The sequence below is a fragment of the Ranitomeya variabilis genome, chromosome 1, assembly GCF_051348905.1.
Source record: "Ranitomeya variabilis isolate aRanVar5 chromosome 1, aRanVar5.hap1, whole genome shotgun sequence".
Taxonomy (NCBI): Eukaryota; Metazoa; Chordata; class Amphibia; order Anura; family Dendrobatidae; genus Ranitomeya; species Ranitomeya variabilis.
In genome coordinates, this window is record NC_135232.1 from 713,523,314 (window position 1) to 713,548,202 (window position 24,889).

Sequence of the window (24,889 nt, forward strand, 5' to 3'; positions counted from 1 at the left end):
TGTCCTTTATGTTCAAGCAGACTGCCAGAAGGACATACTAAAAAACTATGTGACGGCTGTATGTCGAGACTTCTCAAAGAAGAGCAGACCTCCTTTCTAGACAGCATTAGAAGTATGATCAGAGAAGAGGTACTGACTACGGTATCATCTCTGATGCCAGCTGAATCCCCCTGTCCTAAAAGACCCAGGTGGGAGCAGGAGATTTCCTCAGAAGGAGAGATCTCAGCCCACTCTATCTCAGACTCTGGGGAAGGCGAAGGTCCGTCAACCTTGTTCCCAGAAGAAAGGAAGAGATATAGATTCCGACAACACGGATATACTCCTGCAGGCGGTCAGAAACACCATGAAGGTGGAAGAAGCCACAGAGCCTCTAACAGTTCAGGATGAAATGTTTGGCGGGCTTAGAGCTCGCAGGAACAGAGTATTCCCAGTAAATCACCATATAACGGAGATGATTCTGGAAGAGTGGGAGGACGTGGGGAAGAAACTCATAGTCCCAAGAGACTTCAGACACCGTCTCCCATTTTATCCAGATGAGATCAGAGTATGGGAATCTGTACCAAAAGTGGATATACCAGTGGCTAATGTCTCTAAGAAGACAGCCATACCGTTCGAAGATTCGTCTGGTCTCAAAGACCCTATGGATAAGAGATCAGAAGATCTCCTTAAAAAAGTCTGGGAGGCGTCGTCAGCCATCATGAAGGCTAATATTGCAGGTACCTCAGTGGCCAGGTCAATGTCTCTATGGGTAGAGAAACTAGAAGACCAAATTAACAATAAAGTCCCTAGAGAGGAGATCCTAAAGTCATTGCCATTGCTGAAGATGGCGACGGACTTTATGGCTGACGCATCGGCAGAGTCAGTTCGTTTTGCAGCACGGAACAATGCCTTATCCAATGCAGCAAGGCGGGCTCTATGGCTTGGGTCATGGTCTGGGGACACACAGTCAAAGAACAAACTCTGTTCAATATCATTCTCCAGCCTTCATGTATTCGGACCTGTATTGGATGAGCTGCTTGAAAAAGCAGCCGACAAGAAAAAAGGCTTTCCTGAGGAGAAACCAAAGAGTACGCCGCCATTTCGTAGGACTCGTTCCCATCCCAGACAGGACTATAGAGGGAAAGGGAAAAGTGGACGATGGAGCTACCCGAAAGGGGGTAGAGGTAGAGGTACCTTCCAAGATCAAAAACAAAGATCCAACAAACAATGACGCCAAGACAGTGGGTGGAAGACTCCAATACTTCCTACAGGGCTGGCAAGAAATTACTCAGAATTCATGGATCCTAAGCACGATAGAGAAAGGATACAGGATAGAATTCAGCCAGTTACCTCCCAAGAGATTCTGTCTGACTCAGACACAGTATCCGACAGTCCACCAGAGACTTCTAGACAATATACAGGATCTTCTCCAGTTAAGAGCCATTATCCCGGTACCCAACTCTCAAAGATTCAGGGGACACTACTTAAGCCTGTTCTCTATAAAGAAACCAAGCGGAGAACATCGTACAATCATAAATCTAAAACCACTTAATCAGTGGGTATCATACAAACAATTCAAGGTGGAGTCCCTCAAATCTGTTGTACCTCTAATTCAAAAAAGGCTCAGTAATGTGCACACTAGACCTAAAAAGTGCCTATTACCATGTTCCCATCTACTCTTCTCACCAACAATACCTAAGACTTGCTATAAGGAACTGAAACCACATAGAAGATTTCCAGTTCAGGTGCCTGCCATTCGGCCTCTCATCTGCTCCAAGAGTCTTCACCAAGCTGATGGCAGAAGTGATGGCCTTCCTCAGAGACAGAGAGATTCTAATCGTTCCTTACCTGGACGACATTCTTCTTATAGCAGACTCCCCTCAACAGCTGGAAAGACATCTGGCAACAACCAGGTCAGTCCTAGAAAATCTGGGATGGCTAATAAATCTAAAAAAGTCAGATCTCAAACCAGAAACAAGGAAACTGTTTTTCGGAGTGATTCTGGACTCCATCCAGGAACATTCATACCTCCCACAGCACAAAGAAGAATCCATAAAAAAAAAGATTCAGATATTGCAGAGACAGAGGTATAAGAAAGGCCATGAGGGTGCTGGGCTTGATGACATCATGCATTCCCAGCGTCCCGTGGAGTCAGTACCTTTCGAGACCCCTGCAGCAAGAAGTCCTTTCACTATGGGACGGCAGAGACTCCTCTCTAGACAACAGAGTACTCTTATCCAAAGAGGCAAAAAGATCACTGTCATGGTGGACCGAGGAATCAAACCTCGGGAAAGGAAGACCCTGGAGAACATCTCCATGTGTATACATCACCACGGACGCAAGCCTCAGTGGCTGGGGAGCCCATATGGAAGGAAACTACTTGCAAGGGGACTGGCCGGAGACAATAAGCAGCAGGTCTTCGAATTACAGAGAGCTCAGAGCAGTCTGGTAAGCCCTAAAGAGATATCAGCGAAATCTAAAGGGCCAACACGTTCGTGTCTTCTCAGACAATTCAACAACCGTAGCCTTCCTACTTCATCAGGGAGGCCCAAGACATCGTCACTTACAGAACTTGTCAGACACAATCTTCTTCTGGGCGGAACGCACAGTGAGGTCAGTAACGGCAGTTTACCTGAAAGGCACCGAAAATCAGGTAGCCGACTTCCTGAGCAGAAAAAAAACTATGTCCCACAGAATGGTCCTTAAACCACGAGGTCTTTCTTCAATTAACCCAACGCTGGGGCTTCCTGGAAGTAGATCTATTTGCTTCAAGACAAAATACAAAGACAGAGACGTTCTTCTCTCTAAATCCAGGAGACAGGCTGTCAGGGATAGACGCCTTGGTCCAGAAGTGGGACATGAACTTAGCTTATGCCTTTCCAACATTGGCTCTAATACCAAGAGTACTGAGAAAGATTCAGGAGAACTGAGCATCAGTAATCCTAATCGCACCATACTGGCCCAAAAGGAGCTGGTTTCCCTTACTGAAATGGATGTCCCTAGAAGAGCCAGTTCATCTACCACTAAGACTGGATCTTTTGTTTCAGGGCCCTCTAGTTCATCAGAACCCAGGCCTACTACAGTTAGCAGCTTGGATCCTGAAAAGGAGATCCTGAGGTCAAAGGGCCTTTCAGAACCAGTCATTTCTATCATCCAGAATAGCAGAAAGCCGGTGACTACTGCAATATACAGGAAAATATGGAAGAAATTCTGCTCCCAAAATACGTCTCCTGTATCAGTATCTGAGGGCCCAGATATCCCGAGAATGTTATACTTTCTTCAATCAGGCTTTGATAAAGGTTTAAGACCCAGTACGCTAAAAGTACAAATTTCAGCTCTCAGTTCTTTCTATGACTTCCAGTTGGCCAGCCATCCCTGGGTAATGAGATTTGTTAAAGCCACTCAGCGTCTTAGGCCCACAATACGCAGTTCAGTACCTCCCTGGGACCTCAGCCTAGTCCTGAACGAACTTTGTAAAGAACCATATGAACCACTAAATCAAGCAGACTTTAGAGCAGTAACCTTTAAAGCCCTCTTCCTAGTGGCAATAACATCAGCGAGGCGTATTGGGGAAATTCAATCCTTCTCCATTAGAGACCCATATCTGAAGATTCAAGATGACTGCATCATCCTTAGGCTGGATCCTGCCTTTCTTCCCAAAGTGGTATCTGACTTCCATAGAAATCAGGAGATCGTTCTTCCTACCTTTTGCCAGAACTACAGTAATGAGAAGGAGCGTTCTCTACACGCATTGGACGTTAAAAGAACAATACTCCACTACTTAGAGATCACGGACAGTTGGAGAATAGACTCTAACTTCTTCATCCAGATGTCTGGAAGAAACAAGGGGAAGAAGGCGTTCAAAGCTACATTAGCTAGATGGATTAAGTCAGCTATTAGTGCGGCCTATATCTCAGCGGGGAAATCCCCACCAGAAAGCCTCAAAGCACACTCGCTGAGGGCAGTCTCAGCTTCATGGGCAGAAAGTGCTGGGGCTTCTATGGACCAGATCTGCAGAGCCGCAACTTGGACTAGGTCAAATACCTTTTGTAAGCATTATAAGTTGGATGCCATAGCAAACCAACAAACTTCATTCGGGAGGAAAGTCCTCCAGGCTGTAATCCCACCCTAAATTAAGGAGTTATTTGGTATTTCTCCTGGTGGTGCTGTCAGGAGGGACGTCCTGGAAAGTAGGAATTAGTCCTACCGGTAATAGTGTTTCCAGGAGTCCATCATGACAGCACCCCTTATATACCCTCCCTTGAGTTTCCTGTCTGATGTGTGATGTAAACATGTGTAGGAAGGAAGTTCAATAAAATAGAGTTGCAGCCATCCTGATGTGGTACTTGGGAAAATAACTGAAGGGTGGAGGTGGGGAGGGGCTATTAAACCTCTTCTGTGTTCCTGTCCCTATCAAGGATATGAAGGACAACCTCCTAGTGGTGCTGTCATGATGGACTCCTGGAAACACTATTACCGGTAGGACTAATTCCTACTTTTAGATCTTTCCACAGGTGTTCAATGGGATTCAGGTCTGGACTCATTGCTGGCCACCTTAGAAGTCTCCCGTGCTTTCTCTCAAACCACTTTCTAGTGCTTTTTGAAGTGTGTTTTGGGTCATTGTCGTGCTGGAAGACCCATGACCTCTGAGGGAGACCCAGCTTTCTCACACTGGGCCCTACATTATGCTGCAAAATTTGTTGGTAGTCTTCAGACTTCATAATGCCATGCACACGGTCAAGCAGTCCAGTGCTAGAGGCAGCAAAACAACCCTAAAACATCAGGGAACCTCTGCCATGTTTGACTGTAGGGACCGTGTTCTTTTCTTTGAATGCCTCTTTTTTTCTCCTGTAAACTCTATGTTGATGCCTTTGCCCAAAAAGCTCTACTTTTGTCTCATCTGACCAGAGAACATTCTTCCAAAACGTTTTAGGCTTTTTCAGGTAAGTTTTGGCAAACTCCAGCCTGGCTTTTTTATGTCTCGGGGTAAGAAGTGGGGTCTTCCTGGGTCTCCTACCATACAGTCCCTTTTCATTCAGACTCCGATGGATAGTACAGGTTGACACTGTTGTACCCTCGGACTGCAGGGCAGCTTGAACTTGTTTGGATGTTAGTCACGATTCTTTATCCAACATCCGCACAATCTTGCGTTGAAATGTCTTGTCAATTTTTCTTTTCCGTCCACATCTAGGGAGGTTAGCCACAGTGCCATGGGCTTTAAACTTCTTGATGACACTGCGCACAGTAGACACAGGAACATTCAGGTCTTTGGAGATGGACTTGTAGCCTTGAGATTGCTCATGCTTCCTCACAATTTGGTTTCTCAAGTCCTCAGACAGGTCTTTGGTCTTCTTTCTTTTCTCCATGCTCAATGTGGTACACACAAGGACACAGGACAGAGGTTGAGTCAACTTTAATCCATGTCATCTGGCTGTAAGTGTGATTTAGTTATTGCCAACACCTGTTAGGTGCCACAGATAAGTTACAGGTGCTGTTAATTACACAAATTAGAGAAGCATCACGTGATTTTTCGAACAGTGCCAATACTTTTGTCCACCTCCTTTTTTATGTTTGGTGTGGAATTATATCCAATTTGGCTTTAGGACAATTCTTTTTGTGTTTTTTCATTTAAGACAAATTAAATGAAGATAATAACAAAGAATTTGTATTTGCAATCATTTTCAGGAAGAAACTGAGTATTATCTGACAGAATTGCAGGGGTGTCAATACTTTTGGCCACAACTGACTGTATGTCTGTACGTCTGTGCGTGTGCGTGTGTGTGTGTGTGTGTGTGTGTGTGTGTGTATATATATACATAGTACCCATAACTAAATATTATTTTAAAAAAAACATTAAAAATACACATATTTGGTATAGCCGCGTCAAGAACGACTCGACCACTAGTTAACCCATTTAGTGAACACCGTAAAAAAAAATTCAAAAACAATGCTTTATCATCATACTGTCGAACAAAAAATGCAGTAAAATGTGATCAAAAAGACGAATGTCAATAAAAATGTTATAGCTGAATCCGTCATCTTGTCCCACAAAAATAAAGCCACCATACAGATCCATCAGTCGAAAAATAAAAAAAGTTATAGTTCCAGAATAAAGAGATGCAAAAAAATATATATTTTTTCTTTAATGCCTGTTTCACATGTCCTGATATTTCCAGTACCGGAAAAATCGGTACTGGAGATATCCGTGTCCGTGTGTGTAATATATGCGACACACGTGTTAGGGGTCGAGTTTCCCCCTCTGCACAGGGGGAATCTCAGGCCATCTCCGCTGCGGTCTCCCATTCTTCTGCCGCAGTGGAGCCTGCTCAGCGGAGACGTCGGTCCCAGCGTCTCGCTCAGGCTGAGGCCGGCGTCACACTTGGCGTAAGACAATACGCCACGTATTATACGTCCGTACTACGGCCGTAATACGGAGAAATGTTCCCAAAATATTGATCCGTAGTCAGGGTGTGTCAGCGTATTTTGCGCATGGCATCCTCCGTATGTAATCCGTATGGCATCCGTACTGCGAGATTTTCTCGCAGGCTTGCAACACCGACATCTAATGGATTTATGTGCTCAAATGTTAGGGAAAACATATATACAGTATATATATATATATATATATGTCATTGAGACACATATATATATATTCTGTATTTAGATTTCATTCAGCGCGATATCTGTGAACAGCCGGTAATTCAATTGCCGGCTTTTCATTTCTCCTGCACAAACCCGACAGGATATGAGACATGGTTTACATACAGTAAACCATCTCATATCCCCATTTTTTTTGCATATTCCACACTACTAATGTTAGTAGTGTGTATGTGCAAAATTTCAGCGCTGTAGCTGCTAAAATAAAGGGTTAAATGGCGGAAAAAATTGGCGTGGGCTCCCGCGCAATTTTCTCCGCCAGAATGGTAAAGCCAGTGACTGACGGCAGATATTAATAGCCAGGAGAGGGTCCATGGTTATTGGCCCCCCCGTGGCTAAAAACATCTGCCCCCAGCCACCCCAGAAAAGGCACATCTGGAAGATGCGCCTATTCTGGCACTTGGCCACTCTCTTCCCACTCCCTGTAGCGGTGGGATATGGGGTAATGAAGGGTTAATGCCACCTTGCTATTGTAAGGTGACATTAAGCCAGATTAATAATGGAGAGGCGTCAATTATGACACCTATCCATTATTAATCCCAATTGTTTGAAAGGGTTAAAAAACACACACACACATGATTTAAAAGTATTTTAATGAAATAAACACAGCGGTTGTTTTAATAATTTATTGCTCTCTCAATCCATTTGCAGGCCCTCGCTTGGCAAAATAGTAAACGCACAAGATACATACCTTCTGATGTCCTATCACGTCCAACGAGGTAATCCATCTGAAGGGGTTAACTAATATTACAGGCACGAGCTGCGATAAACCACTCGCTCGTGCCTGTAATCCCCCGGGTGCTGAAAGGAAAGCAGAGTGATCTGTACTTACATTGAGTCGCGGTGATGCGCCCCTGCTGGATGTTCTCATGAACTGCAGCCTGGGAACTTTTTCCCACGCTCCAGGTCATATGACCTACATTTCATTCATTCGCCGGGGAATTACAAGCACGAGCACACCGCTGCATTAGCAGGGCTCCTGCCTGTAAAATATTTTAACCCCTTCAGATGGATTACTTCGTGGGACGTGACGGTTCAGCTGAGGGTATGTATCTTGTGCATTTATTATTCTGGGGTTCCTGGGAAGGCGGGGGAGCTGGGGAGCGTCGGAGCTGGGGAGCGTATAAACAGCGCAGTGCGCATGCCCAGGAACCCCAGCCCCGCACTGTGCATAATGAATTACAGTGCGGGGCGGGGGATTCAGCAACAGTGTGGCCGCACTGACAATGAACACTGCGCAGGCCCCAGGCAGGCACGCACAGCGCAGGCGCCGGATTTCAGAAGATAACAGCGCTCAGGGGGCGGGTACCATCGCCCCTGAAGAGAAGAGTGACGGCAGTTGGGGGATTCATACAGGACGATTCGGACCGCCTCCTGGTACAATATCTGGTATGTGTGGCCAATTTTTAAAACGCTTTTTTGAGGTAATAAATGAATCAAAAACTAAAAGAGCCACCTTGTTAGACTGCAGCATTACTGCTGCACAAGGTGGCTCTTTTAGTTTATAACGGCTGGGGGGGGGGGTGACAGTGGCCCTTTAAGAAGCCTTTGCAGATGCTTTTGTTAATAATTCTAATTTACTGAGATAATGACTTTTGGATTTTCATTGGCTGTAAGCCATAATCATCAACATTAACAGAAATAAAGACTTGAAATAGATCACTCTGTGTGTAATGACTCTATATAATATGAGTTTCACTTTTTGTATTGAAAAACTGAAATAAACTTTTTGATGTTATTGTAATTTAGTGAGGAGCACTTGTATTTATTTGTATATACCATATGTATATTGTGTGTATGTTATATTGTACACAGAGTGTATTAATATTGGGAGGCAGCAGTCAGGATTCCGGTATCAGATGTTTTGTACCGTCAAGTCCATGGCGGTGGCCGGCCCTTAATTAATAACCAGGTATTTTCTGGAAGGATATTGTGGGTATTTAGCGGTTTTCTAAGTTAAAACCTGGATGTTTTGCTGTTTTCTAGGGTAAAACCTGGATGTTTAGTCGTGCCAGCGTATACTCTCCCTGATAAGTTGCCATTATCGCCATGATTGCTGAATTCTCAGCAGCGGAGATGCTGGCAGTAGGAGTGCGGGCTGTAAAACAAAGGGCCAAGTGGGTGTTTGTGGGGTGACTGATCACGCAGCCATTTTATTGATGTTTCTGCTAAACAGTAATTATCCTGCACTCGGCAGCTTTACATCGCCAACATAGCTGCAATTAGCCCCACAATTAGAGGCTGCGCTGAGCACTGAGTCGGCCGCTAATTCATGATCCAATCAGCCAGAAATGTCAGTGCCAGCTGCCCCCTCGAGCGCCAGGAACCTGCAGCCCTGCGAACACTTTTTCCATTCCAGTAGATGAGTCCTCATAAAATGTTTCTCGCCCTCACATCACCGGTTTGGGACAGACCTTAAATGTCTCTTCTTGGCTTGAAAGCTTCTCGTTCTCCAGTCGGGAATTCACACTGCGACCCCTTCTCTGCATCATAAAGCGGAGCCGTGGTGCAATTCTATGTGGCTGCAGATGTCACCTGCCTGCGGTATACCGATCAATGACAGCACAGACGGCGGCCGATACTCACACCCCCTGCCAACGATCCTTACATGTCACATGTGAACTTATCAGCTCTGTGTTATTGACCAGGGATCCTACGATAAAATCTTTACTCCATACGTCTCGCAGCTGAGGGCTCAGTACAATGCATCAGTGTAGACCCTCCTCTGAGCCAGTCACAGCACCACAAATCCCACTGCAGTGTAGCCCGTTACAATGTATCAGTGCAGACCCTGCTCTGAGCCAATCACAGCAGCACATCCTCCTGCAGTGCAGTTTGTTACAATGTATCAGTGTAGACTCTCCTCTGAGCCAATCACAGCAGCACAAATCCCCCTGCAGCGCAGCTCGTTTCAATGTATCAGTGTAGACCCTCCTCAGAGCCAATCAGAGCAACACAAATCCCCCTGCAGTGTGGCTCGATACATTGTGTCAGTGTAGACCCTGCTTAGGCCTCTTTCACACTTCAGTCTTTTGGCGTCAGTTTGAATCCGCCGTTTTCATCAAATAGCAGATCCGCCATTTTTTTTTGGGCGGATCCGCTATTTTCCCATAGACTTGCATTAGCGACGGATTGTGACGGATGGTCGTCCGTTCCATCCGCCATGTGACGGATCCGTCGACATTTGGCGGACGTCATCTAGACATAGACGGACATTATAATGTTTTTTGTCTGCGCCGAAATGGCGGTTCGCGACGGATCCGTTTCGTCCGCCATTCCATAGAATGGCCGCCTATGGGCGACGGATCCGTCTCGACCGTCATTTCGGCGGATCCATCGCCCCAATCCGCTTTTTCAATTGCGCATGCTCCAAAAAGTAGACTTTTCCCACACAACCCCCAAGTAACGTCAAAAAAACGGATCCGTTAGAACCGTTTTCTCAACAATTGTGACGGATCCGTCGATCCGTCACTATGTCGGAGCAGACTGACGCCAAACAACTGAAGTGTGAAAGAAGCCTTAGAATCAATCACAGCAGCACAAAACCTCCTGCAGTGCAGCTTGTTACAGTGTATCAGTCTACAGCCCCTGGCAAAACTTATGTAATCACTGGCCTTGGAGGATGTTCATTCAGTTGTTTAATTTTGTAGAAAAAAAGCAGATCACAGACATGGCACAAAACTAAAGTAATTTCAAAAGGCAACTTTCTGGCTTTAATGGGAACTTGTCACCCCCAAAATAGAAGGTGAGCTAAGCTATCAGAATCAGGGGCTTATCTACAGCATGGAATGCTGTAGATAAGCCCCCAATGTATCCTGAAAGATGGGAAAAAGAGGTTAGATTATACTCACCTGGGCGGGCGGGCCGGATCCAATGGGCGTTGCGGTTCGGGGCCTCCCATCTTCATGGGATGACGTCGTCTTCTTGTCTTCACGCTGCGGCTCCGGCGTACTTTGTCTGCCCTGTTGAGGGCAGAGCAAAGTACTGCAGTGCGCAGGCGCCGGGCCTCTCTGACCTTTCCTGGCGCCTGCGCACTGCAGTACTTTGCTCTGCCCTGAACAGGGCAGACAAAGTACGCCTGCGCAGGAGCCGCAGCGTTAAGACAAGAAGAGGACGTCATCGTAAAAAGATGGGAGGCCCCGGACCGGATCGCGACGCCCATCGGACCGGACCGCAGCGGGAACGCCACTGGATGAGTATAATCTAACCTCTTTTTCTCATCTTTCAGGATACATCAGGGGCTTATCTACAGCATTACAGAATGCACAATTATCTTTTTCTCCCTTGAGAAAGCGGAAGACGCGAAACGTACGTCGGGACGTGTGTGATACTAAGGACGGGCTCACTACATGGGTATGTGTCAGGCATTCTATATGTGTTAAACTGGACTGGGAATTTGGCACTATGCACTTTAGGTCTATTTAGACTAGGGCTTATATATTTGGGATGCCCATATGCTATGTGACAAAACACTCCGGGATCGCCTTTGCTGGGGTCAAAGGTCACGTGGTTTGTGCATTGAACTCTGAGGCGACAGCAGGTTTCCAAGTTAACTGACCTCAGGTCAGGTTTATTAAAGTGAAAGCAAATACAGAAAACAAAACATAAAAATAAATCCTAGCCTGTCCGGCGCTAACTAAACAAATACGTTGCTATCTAACAACTGGGGGGGCTTCTCCCTCCCAGCTAACATTACACAGATCATGAGTACAGCTCTCACTCACGTTTGTCTCACACAGACAGGCATTCTGTGTGCCCCAGACTGACACCTGAAACCTCCAGCTGGTCAGCCTTTATTCCTGCACTTATTAACCCCTCGGTATCCTGAAGATACTGAGCGGCCTAATTCACATAGGACAAATACCTGGGCGAGATATACCTGCCCCCGACTACCAGACCGACATGACTCTTACATATACTCTTACATATCCTCCCCCCCTGCTCAGACCACTCAGGTCGAGCAAGAATACTCTCGAAACAGTGTACTCGGGACAGGGCATCAGCGTTCCCCATCTGCACCCCGGGGCGGTGCTCCACCGTGAAAGTGTAAGCCTGCAGGGCAAGGAACCACCGGGTTACCCGACTATTACGGTCCTTGTGGAGATGCATCCACTTGAGAGGGGCATGGTCCGTGACCAGCCTAAACTTCCTACCTGCCAGGTAATATTTGAGGGAGTCGAGAGCCCATTTGATGGCTAGGCACTCTTTTTCAATCACGGCATACCTCTGCTCATGTACATTCAGTTTCCGACTGAGGTAGAGGACCGGGTGTTCGACTCCGTCCCTTACCTCCGACACCAGTATCAGTTTGCACCACAAACTCGCTGCTGAAATCAGGTGTCACTAGTACGGGCTGAGAGCACAAAGCCCGTTTCAGACTGTGGAAGGCCTCTTCAGCCGCTGAGGTCCATTTTACCATGACGGAATCCCTCCCTTTGGTAAGATCCGTCAAGGGGGTAGCCATGGCCGCAAAGTTGTGTATGAACCGGCGATAATAGCCGGCAATGCCCAGGAAAGCTTGAACTTGTTTCTTGTTCACTGGTTGCGGCCAGCCCTGAATTGCCTGTATTTTGTCGATCTGGGGTTTAACCACTCCTCTGCCAATCACGTAGCCCAAGTATCGGGCTTCTTCAAGGCCGATGTGACATTTCTTGGGATTCGCCGTTAAGCCTGCGTCTCTCAGGTCATCAATCACCGCCTGTACCTTCCGGAGGTGAGCTTCCCAGTCCACGCTGTAAATTATGATGTCGTCTAGGTAGGCAGAGGCGTACTGCCTGTGGGGCCTCAAGACTCGATCCATCAATCTCTGGAACGTTGCTGGGGCTCCATGAAGTCCAAACGGCATGTAGATATACTGGAACAGCCCTTCCGGTGTAGCAAATGCCGTCTTCTCTCTGGCCGCCTCGGCCAGAGGGATCTGCCAGTACCCCTTTGTTAGATCCAGGGTCGTAATGTATCGGGCTTTACCTAGCCGATCGATCAACTCATCGACCCGGGGCATAGGGTAGGCATCAAATTTAGAAACCGCATTCAGTTTCCTAAAGTCATTGCAAAACCGTATAGAGCCATCCGGCTTAGGTATCAACACGATTGGACTGGACCAGGCGCTGTGCGAATCTTCAATGACTCCTAAGTCCAACATTGCCTTCACCTCCCGGGAGACGGCTTCACGGCGTGCTTCTGGAATCCGGTACGGCTTCACATGAACTGTGACACCAGGCTCTGTGACAATCTCATGTTTCACTAGCCTAGTCTGGCCAGGTTTTTCCGAGAAAAACTGTTGGTTCTGTAACAAAAACTGCTTAACCTCAGATTTTTGTCGTTCAGAGAGAGTCTCGGCAATCTGCACCTCCGGTACGGTAGGTGAACAAACCGGACGGGGCAGATCCGCTGTTAGGGCAGCGCGGTCTTTCCAGGGTTTTATCAGATTCACATGATAAATCTGTTCTGGTTTTCTCTTACCAGGCTGGTGCACTTTATAGTTCACTTCTCCAACTCGTTCCATGACCTCAAAGGGGCCCTGCCATTTCGCCAGAAATTTACTATCCACCGTAGGGATTAGGATCAACACCCTATCCCCGGGTGCAAACGTACGGACCTTGGCGCCTCTATCATAACTTTGCCTCTGGGCTCCCTGGGCCCGTAACATATGTTCCCTAACAATGGGCATGACAGCAGCAATACGGTCCTGCATTTGCGTTACATGGTCTATCACCGTTTTAAAGGGAGTGACTTGACCTTCCCAGGTTTCTTTTGCGACGTCCAACAGTCCACGGGGACGACGGGCGTATAATAGCTCGAAAGGCGAGAACCCTGTGGAAGACTGGGGAACTTCCCTAATGGCAAACAGCAAATAGGGTAACAAGTAATCCCAGTTCTTCCCATCTTTGTCTATCGCCTTCCGGAGCATCTGTTTTAAGGTTTTATTGAACCGCTCAACCAACCCATCTGTTTGAGGGTGATAGACAGATGTACGCAACGGATCTACCCGTAAGAGTCTGCAGAGCTCCTTCATTACCCTCGACATAAAGGGAGTCCCCTGGTCGGTGAGTATCTGTTTTGGAATTCCTACCCGACTAAACACTTGCACCAATTCTTTGGCTATCGTTTTGGTAGCAGTGTTACGCAAAGGGATGGCTTCCGGGTAGCGAGTGGCATAGTCCATGATGACGAGGATATGTTGGTGCCCACGTGCGGACCGGGGAAGGAGCCCAACCAAATCCATCCCAATTCTCTCAAAAGGGACCCCAATGATAGGGAGGGGTACCAAAGGGCAACAGTACCGAGGTTTAGGTGCCGAGATTTGGCACTCTGGACAGGACTCACAATAGTTACGCACATCATTGTGTATTCCAGGCCACACAAAACAATGCAATATTCTTTCTGTGGTTTTTTGTACCCCCAGATGTCCCCCCATTATATGTCCGTGGGCCAGGTCCAGTACCTTCCGCCGATAAGGTTTGGGTACCACTAACTGCTGCACAGTGTCTTCCCCTTTTTTTTCTACCTGGTAGAGTAAATCATTTTCAAGAACCATGTACGGGTACGCTAGCATAGTGTCAGATTCTACGGGTACGCTATCTATCATTTTTATATTTTTCCTAGCCTGAGTCAGGGTAGGATCTTTCATTTGTTCGCTGTGGAAGTCATCCAACTGGACTCCCAAATCTGGTAGGCAGGGTGCGGGATGGCTGTCTGCCTCCGCCTCTCGCTGAGTTTCCTCAGTTTCTTCAGTTTCCCCCGCCAGAACTGAGAAGGGGTACTGAAGGTTAGACTCAATAACCTCCCCAGCAATGTCTTCCTGTGGGACCTCCTCTAAGAGTTCGGGACCTCCAGATGGCATGGGGGAAGGTTCACAGCTACCGTGAAGGAGCAACTGATTCTCCCACAACTGCCAGAAATGGGGAAAATCCCTACCCAGGATTATATCATGTAACAATGCGGGAACGAGTCCCACTTTGTGTTGCACAGACCCATAGGGAGTGGAAATCGGTATGACCGCTGTTAGGTACGAGCAGGTGTCACCATGCACACACGTTACAGAGAATTTGTCAGACGAACCAGACGGAAGTGCCACCAGACTAGCTTTCACCAGAGTCACCACACTTCCAGAGTCTAGTAACGCCACAACACTTTTCCCATCAACAGATAATTCACACAGGTGTTTTGCTACATCATTTTGACCCGCATTTACATTCACCAGCCGTGTAACCAAAGACAAGCGTTTCTTAGAGTCTATAACATCGCACTGCATGGGTTCAGCGGTAACAGGACAGTTCGCAGAAACATGGCCCTTCTCACGGCAGCGGAAACACCTAACAGGCCCCCTACTGAGACCACCGTCCCATACTCTCGGTCACGAAGTGCGAGCAGTCCCGGGTTCCTCCCCCACAGTTTTTGGCGATTTTCCTTCACCCGTAGTCGCTGGAACAGTCTTACCGGTTCCACGATGAGAAGGCACAGACCAGGTGCTAGCGGTTTCGTCGGGAAGTCCTTCTGCCACGGAATAACGCTCGACCAACTCCACAAGTTGATCTGCTGTCGTGGGATTTCCTTGGCTTACCCACCTTTTCAGCGCTGGAGGTAGCACTCTCAGATACTTGTCCAGGACAATCCGCTGAATTATTTCGGGTGTTGTCAGTTCCTCGGGTTGCAGCCATTTCTTTGTTAAGTAGATCAGGTCGAACATCTGAGACCGCGCCGGTTTATCTTGCTGGTAGGTCCACTGGTGCACCCTCTGTGCACGGACAGCCATCATCACACCGAGCCGGGCCAGGATCTCAGTTTTCAGCTTCTCAAAGTCCTGAGCGACTTCCGAGTCCAAGTCATGATAAGCTTTTTGGGCCTCGCCGGAGAGGAACGGAGCAATCAAATCGGCCCATAGTGCCTTCGGCCACTTCTCTCTCAACGCCGTCCGCTCAAACGTGGTCAGGTACGCCTCGACGTCATCTTCTGCGGTCAGCTTTTGCCAGTATCGACTCACATGGATCTTTCTGGACTCTGCTTCTGGGTCAGCCTCAGGCATGCTCACCAGGCGCTGCGCCACCTGTTGGAGAAGCTGGCGGTCTGCAGCCGTCATGTCCAGCAACTCCCTCAGCTGTGCGGCCATCAAGCGATTAGCTTCCTGCTGTGCCGCAGTGGCCTGTACTAGGGCTTTCACCACGTCTTCCATACTGTCGCCTGTGCCACGCGTTGCCCGCAATTCTCCACCACAATGTGACAAAACACTCCGGGATCGCCTTTGCTGGGGTCAAAGGTCACGTGGTTTGTGCATTGAACTCTGAGGCGACAGCAGGTTTCCAAGTTAACTGACCTCAGGTCAGGTTTATTAAAGTGAAAGCAAATACAGAAAACAAAACATAAAAATAAATCCTAGCCTGTCCGGCGCTAACTAAACAAATACGTTGCTATCTAACAACTGGGGGGGCTTCTCCCTCCCAGCTAACATTACACAGATCATGAGTACAGCTCTCACTCACGTTTGTCTCACACAGACAGGCATTCTGTGTGCCCCAGGCTGACACCTGAAACCTCCAGCTGGTCAGCCTTTATTCCTGCACTTATTAACCCCTCGGTATCCTGAAGATACTGAGCGGCCTAATTCATATAGGACAAATACCTGGGCGAGATATACCTGCCCCCGACTACCAGACCGACATGACTCTTACATATACTCTTACAGCTATGACACAGACTATATGATCCCAGAAGCCTGTATACTATTTCCTGTATCACTTTTTTTGTGCTGTGTACTTGGGTACTCATCCTTTCCTCTTAATGAATACGACATTTTGATATTTTCTGTGTTTTTAATAATAAAATTTGTTAATTTTTCTAAACACTTTTTGTGAGAGTGGTGTGTTTGGGTACTTGGTACCCGGTTGTTAGATTATGATAGGTTAACACACCCCTATATTTAATGCTTTGATGGATAAACCTTCCTTGCTGGAGGTTCCTATATATTTAGCATTATTATGTTTTTGGACAGCTTTGTATATGTTAGGAGAAAGCAGGCCTTCTATTAGATGCGATTAGTCTTTCCATGTGTCAGCTCAGGATCCCATATAATGCAGCGCGGATAGCCCCAATATGTCAGGAGACGGCAGACCTTCCATTAGATAATGATCAGTCTTTCCATGTGTCTGCTCAGGATCCTGTATAATGCAGCACGGATAGCCGTAATATGTCAGGAGACGGCAGACCTTCCATTAGATGACGATCAGTCTTTCCCTGTGTTGGCTCAGGATCCCGTATAATGCAGTGCGGATAGCCCCAATATGTCAGGAGATGGCAGACCTTCTATTAGATGCGATCAGTCTTTCCATGTGTCGGCTCCGGATCCCGTATAATGCAGTGCGGATAGCCCCAATATGTCAGGAGATGGCAGACCTTCCATTAGATGCGATCAGTCTTTCCATGTGTTGGCTCAGGAACCCATATAATGCAGGGCGGATAGCCCCAATATGTCAGGAGACAGCAGACCTTCCATTAGATGACGATCAGTCTTTCCATGCCATATAATGCAGGGCGGATAGCCCCAATATGTCAAGAGACGGCAGACCTTCCATTAGATGACGATCAGTCTTTTCATGTGTCGGCTCAGGATCCCGTATAATGCAGCACTGATAGCCCCAATTTGTCAGGAGACGGCAGACCTTCCATTAGATGATGATCATTGTTTCCATGTGTAGGCTCAGGATCCCGTATAATGCAGTCCAGGCTGTCAGTGCTGATGATGCCTCATCAATGCTCCTTCTTTCCTCCTGCAGTAGTTGGTTGGACTTATGGCAGACTCCTCCAGTGACTCTGACTCCCACCTTCGGTCCTGGACAAGTAGGAGGGGTCCTCTCCGGGCGTCACACATGCACGCCAGACCACGAGGAGTGGTGGATGTCTCGGAAAAGATTCATCAGCTGGCCGATACTTTGCAGGTGCTCCATGTTGCCTTCTTCATTGTGTGATAGCCCCCTAAGTCATGCTGTTTCCATCAGAGACCCCACAATGTGCTAGATATCAGTCACTTCTCGCTCACGTGCTCTCACTACGTGAGGATGTGGCACTGGTAACAATGACGACGTCTCCGATCAGGAATCTTGCAGTATTTTGTGGCATTCCTGTTCTTGGCGGGTGTCAGATTCTCGGCAGAGTGCAGGGACGATTTGTGGCAGTCTGTATTCCAACTTTGGCTGCAGATCACTCCGCGGCGTCCCTACTCTGCTACCACAAGCTTTATTATCAATTGTCTGATATGTCTGTTCAGGGTGGGTTACATTTTTTTTAGGAACATCCCTTCAGCTGTAACCCCTAGCTCCCTGACCCAGCTCCTAACATTATTATTTTAGGTTTCATGAATGTCTCATTTTTCCTTTTAGGACACTAGTCGGAATCTGAAGCAGGTGGACGAGATGCTCGGGCAATACAGAGAGCACAACTCTGACCAGACAGACACTATCACCACGGTAGGTGTCAGCTCCTGAGCCTCAGATGGCTCCAAACCCATCACACCAAGTATAGGAACATCATATAAAGCATGGCTGCAGATTGTCTTGAGGAGCCACTCATTTCATTATTCTTAGTGGAGGGTTTGGTACATGTGTCTGAAATGGCTGTCACCCCATCTCCATTTCCTCACCCCTTTTGTGATTTTGGGACCCTTCTTGTCGGTGTTTTTTATGCAGCATATAGACTTGACCTCTGGAGAACCATTAAAGGGACCAGATAAGTGAAGACAAGTCTGCAATTAGCTGATAATTATCTGTGTAGGAGGCGGCTGTCAGACGTGGAGGTAGGTGATGGGTTTTAGGGAGTCCGGCGCAGGAAGGGGTTCAGGAGACTCTCCTCCATGCAAACCGCACTACATGGCGTACATCATTATGGGGAACTTAGTTTCAAAATGGCGTGGAGGCAGGTGATGGGTTTTAGGGAGTACGGCGCAGGAAGGGGTTCAGGAGACTCTCCTCCATGCAAACCGCACTACATGGCGTACATCATTACGGGGAACTTAGTTTCAAAAGGGGAAAGGTCCGAAGGCTAAAATATTACTGCATCCGCACCCCATCTTCACGTTTCTTTCCATCACAGCCAAATAAATCCTTAGTATTCTCATAGCCAGGTTCTCTTCCTTCAGTCATCACATTGATTACTGTGACCAGATCTGGAAATGGTTTTGTACATGTCGTATACTGATTGGACACGTTCACATTGGGACAAATGTACAGGATAAAAGTGGGATTTAGTGAATATAATTGAATCATAGCTTATAAAATTTCTGCCATTTTGTGGCCGGTTTCACACATCCGACCCGGAATCAGTCCGTGATCATAGTCCGAGTACAGACCTTGAAATATGCACTTGTGAGGCTGGCGTAGGGCTAAGGGCATTCATCAGGGCTAGAGATTCATATCTCAACCTGGATCTAAAGCTGATGGGTAAGACACGCCAAATTAATTCTAGGGAACCTGTCACTGGATTCATGACCGTCAGACAGCACAAATCGGAGCCAGTCTTTTACCATTACAGCAGGTCCGTCCATCCCTGATGCACTGCGGTGTTCCAAGGAAAACGTAGATTGGGGTCTGGACTAGTGGGAGAGTTGCGATCAGTCCAGTGTGGCACCAGGCTAGTGGGAGAGGCATGATCAGTCCAGCGTGACCCTGGACTAGTGCGAGAGACGTGGTTAGTCCAGTGTGATCTCGTACTAATGGGAGAGATGTGGTCAGTCCCGCAACCCCCCCTGGACTAGTTGGAGAGACATGATCATTCCAGTGTGGCCCTATAGTAGTGGGAGACATGTTGGTCAGTCCAGCGTGTCCCTGGACTAGTGAGAGAAACATGGTCAGTCCAGTGAGACCCCGGACTAGTGGGAGAGACGTGATCAGTGCAACAAGGCCCCCAAAGCTAGTGGAAGAGATGTGATCAGTCCAGCGTGGACCTGCCCCAGACTAGTGGAAGAGACATGATCAGTCCAGTGTGGCCTTGCCCCAGACTAGTGGAAGAGACATGATCAGTCCAGTGGAGTCCCAGACTAGTGGGAGAGGCATGATCAGTCCAGTGTGACCCCGGACTAGTGGGTGAGACGTGATCAGTCCAGCATGGCCCTGGACTATTAAATAAACCAGTTGTAACTTAAATGGAAAGCATTCCAGTGACTATATCTGTGACAGCTGAGTAACCAATCTACCACAGTTGGTTCTAGAAGTGCGGGCTATTTCACCAGGAACCAAGTGTGACGGCTGTGGACAAACTGTGTGTCTTGGGTGAAGGCGGGTGCAGGATTAAAAGCAAACGACATGTAGGAGCTGTTAAAGCGGCTACTGCAGGCTAATCTTCAGCAGCAACTGCAATGGCAGCAGCAACAGAAACAGCAGCAGCATCAGCAGGAACAATTCTAGCAGCAGCAGTTGGCGCTCCTGATCAAGGCTAATCTTCAGCAGCAACTGCAATGGCAGCAGCAACAGAAACAGCAGCAGCATCAGCAGGAACAATTCTAGCAGCAGCAGTTGGCGCTTCTGATCAAGGCAATCCATAACAGAAGGACCGTCCCTCCCCCAAGTCCAGGCGATGACTCATACGTCCGGAAGGCGGTAAGATGTGCTAATCAAAAGATTACTCTGGATGATGATGTTGAGACATTTTTAACCGTGTTTGAATGGGTAGGAGAGCAGGAGTTTCTGCGGCCAGAGCAGTGGGCGGAGGTGTTGGCCCACTATCTAACTGGCGAGCCCCAAAAGACTTATTATGACCTGGCTTTACAGGATGCATAAGGGTATGTGTCCACGTTCAGGATTACATCCGGATTAGCTGCGGATTGAACGCTGTGTACAGCCGCAGCGTTCAACCCGCAGCGTCCAGATGTTACAGCGTAGTGGAGGGGATTTTATGAAATCCCGTCTCCACTATGTCTGTGAACACGCATCAGGCAGCCCAGCGTTTATGGACATGCGGCTCATCTTTTTAGAACACAGCATGTCTGTTTACCTTGCGGCGACACTCCGTCACCGCAAGGTAAATCACAGGGCCCTATGTATGGGGTGTGGAGATACCGGATGTGTGCAATGAACTCATCCGGAATCACCACGCGTACAGAAGGGGGCGGCTCTTTGGGCTGAACGGGTTTTCCGCTCTGTCCAAAGTGCCGTCATTACGGACCGTGGGCACGCACCCTATGAGTATGCCAAATTAAAAACTAAAATATTGGCACGCTCAGGAGTGATTATGTCTGTCAGAGCACAAAGGGTTCATCACTGGGCGTATTTCGGTGACAAACTCCTTTTCTCCCAAATGCTTGACCTACATCTGGTACAGAACTGGTTGCAGCCAGAGTCCTCCTTCCCATCCCAGATGGTCGAGCGTGTTCTTATGGACTGATTTATTCATTCCCTTCCTAGGCCGGTGAAGAAGGAAACCAGGTGTGGTCGCATAATGTTACTGGGATACCCAAAGGAGAGCCTGACTCTAAAAGAAGGCTAATACAGCCACAACTGGGGGAGAGGTCAAGGGGCCACTGAAGGGTTGCCGAATGCCGCAAGGAATAACGTATTTTGTTGGCGATGTCATGGTCCTGGGCATTTAGCTGTCAGTTGTCCCATGTCCTATTTGTATTATGCCTATCTGACCTGCAGCATGGATTATCAACCTGGCGATAATACGCAGGCATGTCCCATTACAATAAATGGAGTACTGGTGTCTGGACACGGACTAGTTGATTCTCGGGAAGCTCAAGGGTGTCCGCTATATTCACAGGGACGCCAAGGACTATCCTGTTGCCAGAGTGACTATAGAAATAAATTGTGGCACTGTGTCCCATGAGGTCAGAGTAGTTAAAGACCTTCTACACCCAGTTACAATAGAGTGGTACTTTTAGCTTATTCTGGGATGGCGAAAGGTGGGGATGCCAAGTTACTCTGATAAGAGCCAGTTGGACCATGAAGACCCACGTCGGAGGTGGGTGAGTTCCCGTCTGTGTCCTTGCTGGCAACAATGACGATACGGCGACCAATGAGGTTGACATTTCTTGTTGGGTTTTTCTGGGGGGACATTTGGGACTGGTCAAAGGAAGGACCTTACATAACCCCTTTACCACCTTGAGCATTTAGGTACATCTAAGGTCGCACCCCCTGGTTGTTGCGGGCTCTGGCGTTGAGCCCGCAACTTTTCAAGCACAAGTCAGGTGATTTCATCAGCTGATATTTGCCCCTAACAACCGCAGGTGGAATCGCGATCTACCAGAGGCTGTTAACATGTTAAATGCTGCTGTCAATCTGACAACAGCATTTATTATGATTGCACTGGAATCACGCAATAAACGTGCCCATGTCACATGACCGTAGGTTGCCATGATAACCTGGGGTCTGCAGGAGACCCCTGCGGTTGTCATCGCTGGCACTTATAGCAGATGAGCATTTTAGCTACACATAACAGGGCTGCACAAGCGATCAGAAGATGTTTTAAAAACATTTTTAAAAATAGAAAAAAAAAAAATCTAAAAGTTTAAATCACCCCCCTATTCGCCCCATTCAAAATAAAACAAAATAATTAATCAGATTGGTAAACTATCCCAGAGCCATAGCTTTTTTTTTTTTTTTTTCCATCAATATGGCCATGTGATGGCTTTTTTTTTGTGGGACGAATTGTACTCTTGAAAGACACCATTGGTTTTGCCACATAATGTACTGGAAAATGGGAAAAAAATCCAAGTGCGATGACATTTTTTAAAAAAGTGCAGTTGCTCAATAATTTTTTGGTTGTACTATTTTACCATGTTCAGTAAATGCTAAAACTGACCTGCCATTGTGATTCTCCAAGTCATTGCAAGTTCATAGACACCAAACATGTCTAGGTTATTTTTTTTAGGCTATGTGCCCACGCTGCGGACTGTTGTGCGGATTTTTCCGCACTGATTTTGATAAATCCGTAGGGCAAAAACACTGCGTTTTTGCTGCAGATTTATCGCGGTTTTTCTGCGGTTTCTACTGCGGTTTTACACCTGTGTTTTTTTAATATGGAGCAGGTGTAAAATCGCTGCGGATTCCACACAAAGAATTGACATGCTGCGGAAAATAAACCGCAGCGTTTCCGCTCGCTTTTTTCCGCAGCATGTGCACAGCGGTTTTTGTTTTCCATAGGTTAACATGGTACTGTACACCGCATGGAAAACTGCTGCGCGTCCACAGCCTAAAAACCGCAACGTGTGCACATACCCTTAAAGTGGTGAAAAAAGAAAATCCAAAGTTTCTTTAAAAGAGAAAAAAAGCTAAATTTTTCGTTGGGTGAGTTCTTTTTTTTTTTTTTTTTTTTCCACGTGCCAAGCTGACGTTTTTATTGACACCATTTTGGTGTACATACGATCTTTTGATCGCCCGTTTATTGCATTTTAATGCATTGTTGCGATGACCAATACAAAGTAATTCTTGCGTTTTGCCTTTTTTTTTCTCTTTACGCCATTTATCAGATTCATTCTTTTTATACAGCTCTGCCAAAAATTAAGAGACTACCGCATCAAAACCCTGTCATGGGCAACCCAATCTCCAGACCTGAACCCATTGAAAACCTCTGGAATGTAGTCAAGAGGATGATGGATAGTCACAAGCCATCAATAAAAGAACTACTACTTAAATTTTTGCGCCAGTAGCAGTGTGAAAGACTGGTGGAAAGCATGCCAAGACGCATGAAAACTGTGATTACAAATCATGGTTATTCCACAAAATATTGATTTCTGAACTTTGAGTTAAAACATTAGTATTGTTGTTTCTAAATGAATATGAAATTGTTTTCTTTGCATTATTTGTGGTCTGAAAGCACTGGGTTTTTTTTTTTTTGCAATTTTGACCATTTTTCTTTGTCAGAAAAAAAATACAAAATGTATTGCTTGGAAATTCGGAGACACGTTGTCAGAAGTTTATAGAATAAAAGAACAATTTACATTTTACTCAAAAATATACCTATAAAGAGAAAAAACAGACAAACTGAAAATTTTGCAGTGGTCTCTTAATTTTTCCCAGAGCTGTATATTGATAGATCAGGCGATTCTGAACACGGCAATACAAAATATGTGTACCGTATATACTCGAGTATAAGTCGACCCGAGTATAACCCGAGGCACCTAATTTTGCCACGAAAAACTGGGAAAACTTATTGACTAGTATAAGCCGGGTATGCATTGTCCCCTCATCCCTAACCTGATATGCATGGCTCCCCATCCCTGTCCTTGTATTCGTGGCTCCCCATCTCTGTCCTTGTATGCTTGGCTGCCCATCCCTGTCCTTGTATGCGTGGCTTCCCATCCCTGTCCTTGTATTTGTGGCTCCCCATTCCTGTCTTTGTATGCGTGGCTCCCCATCCCCATCCCTGTCCTTGTATGCGTGGCTTCCCATCCCTGACCTTGTATGCATGGCTCCTTATCCCCCTCCTTGTATGCATGGCTCCTTATTCCCCTCCTTGTATGCATGGCTCCTTATTCCTGTCTCCTTGTATGCATGGTTCCTTATCCCCTATCCTAGTATGCATGGCTCCTATAAAAAAAAAAAAATCCTACCTGCCTTCCCTGCGTGCCCTCGCTGCATCTCGTTCCGGTGCCAGCAGCGCTTCTGGCCGAGCGATGACATGTCCCTGCTCATTAAGGAAATGAATATTCACTCCACGCCTATGGGAGTGGAGAGGGGTGAATATTCATTACCTTAATGAGCGGGCACCCGTTATAGCCCAGCCACTGCTAGAAGCCGGCGTCTGCGGCTATAACTGCGTGGTATAAGATAAACGAATATTCACTGCCAGTGCAGTGACTATTCATTTCTCTTTAGCAGCGGGTACAGGCTTTGGATGCAGCCGCTGGCTCCTGGCCTCTGTGACCCGCTGCTCTCCCTCCCCCCGCTGTCTTTCTGGGACAGTGACTCGTGTATAAGCCAAAGGGGGCTTTTTCTGCACAAAAAAAGTGCTGAAAACTCGGCTTATACACAAGTATATATGGTATTTTTTTTACTGTTTCTGTTTTGAGTTGGGCGATTTGAACTTTTATTTTTTTTTACATTTTTTAAATATTTTTAAAAGCTTTTTTTTTACTTTACATTTGCTTCAATAGTCTCCATGGGAGACTAAACGCTGCAAATCTTCCGATCGCTTGTGCTACACAGAGCAGGGCTTCAGCCCTTCTCTATGTAGCTAAAATGCTCACTTAATATGAGAGCCGACTGCTGGGTGGTGCTTATAGCAATCCGGCAAAGACAACCACAGGGGTCTGCTCCAGACCCCAGGTTGT

At 47.0% G+C, this 24,889-nt stretch overlaps 1 protein-coding gene across 16 annotated transcripts in view; it reads left to right on the top strand.

The window, feature by feature from the left end:
• CEP128 (centrosomal protein 128) overlaps nucleotides 1-24,889 on the top strand; it is a 261,366-nt gene that overhangs the window by 66,255 nt on the left and 170,222 nt on the right. For 14 of the 16 annotated variants that reach the window (XR_013216499.1, XM_077267464.1, XM_077267459.1 and 11 more), the window contains 2 exons: nucleotides 17,406-17,567; nucleotides 18,009-18,095. The exons of 1 other annotated variant lie outside the window; for it this stretch is intronic. Coding sequence is in view for 14 of the 15 variants with exons in the window: in XM_077267464.1 (XP_077123579.1) it covers nucleotides 17,421-17,567; nucleotides 18,009-18,095 (234 nt within the window). In the remaining variant the exon portion in view is untranslated. Of the gene's footprint in view, nucleotides 1-10,864; nucleotides 10,990-17,405; nucleotides 17,568-18,008; nucleotides 18,096-24,889 lie in introns of those variants that run through there. One more of the 16 variants, XM_077267465.1, reaches the window with a different exon arrangement.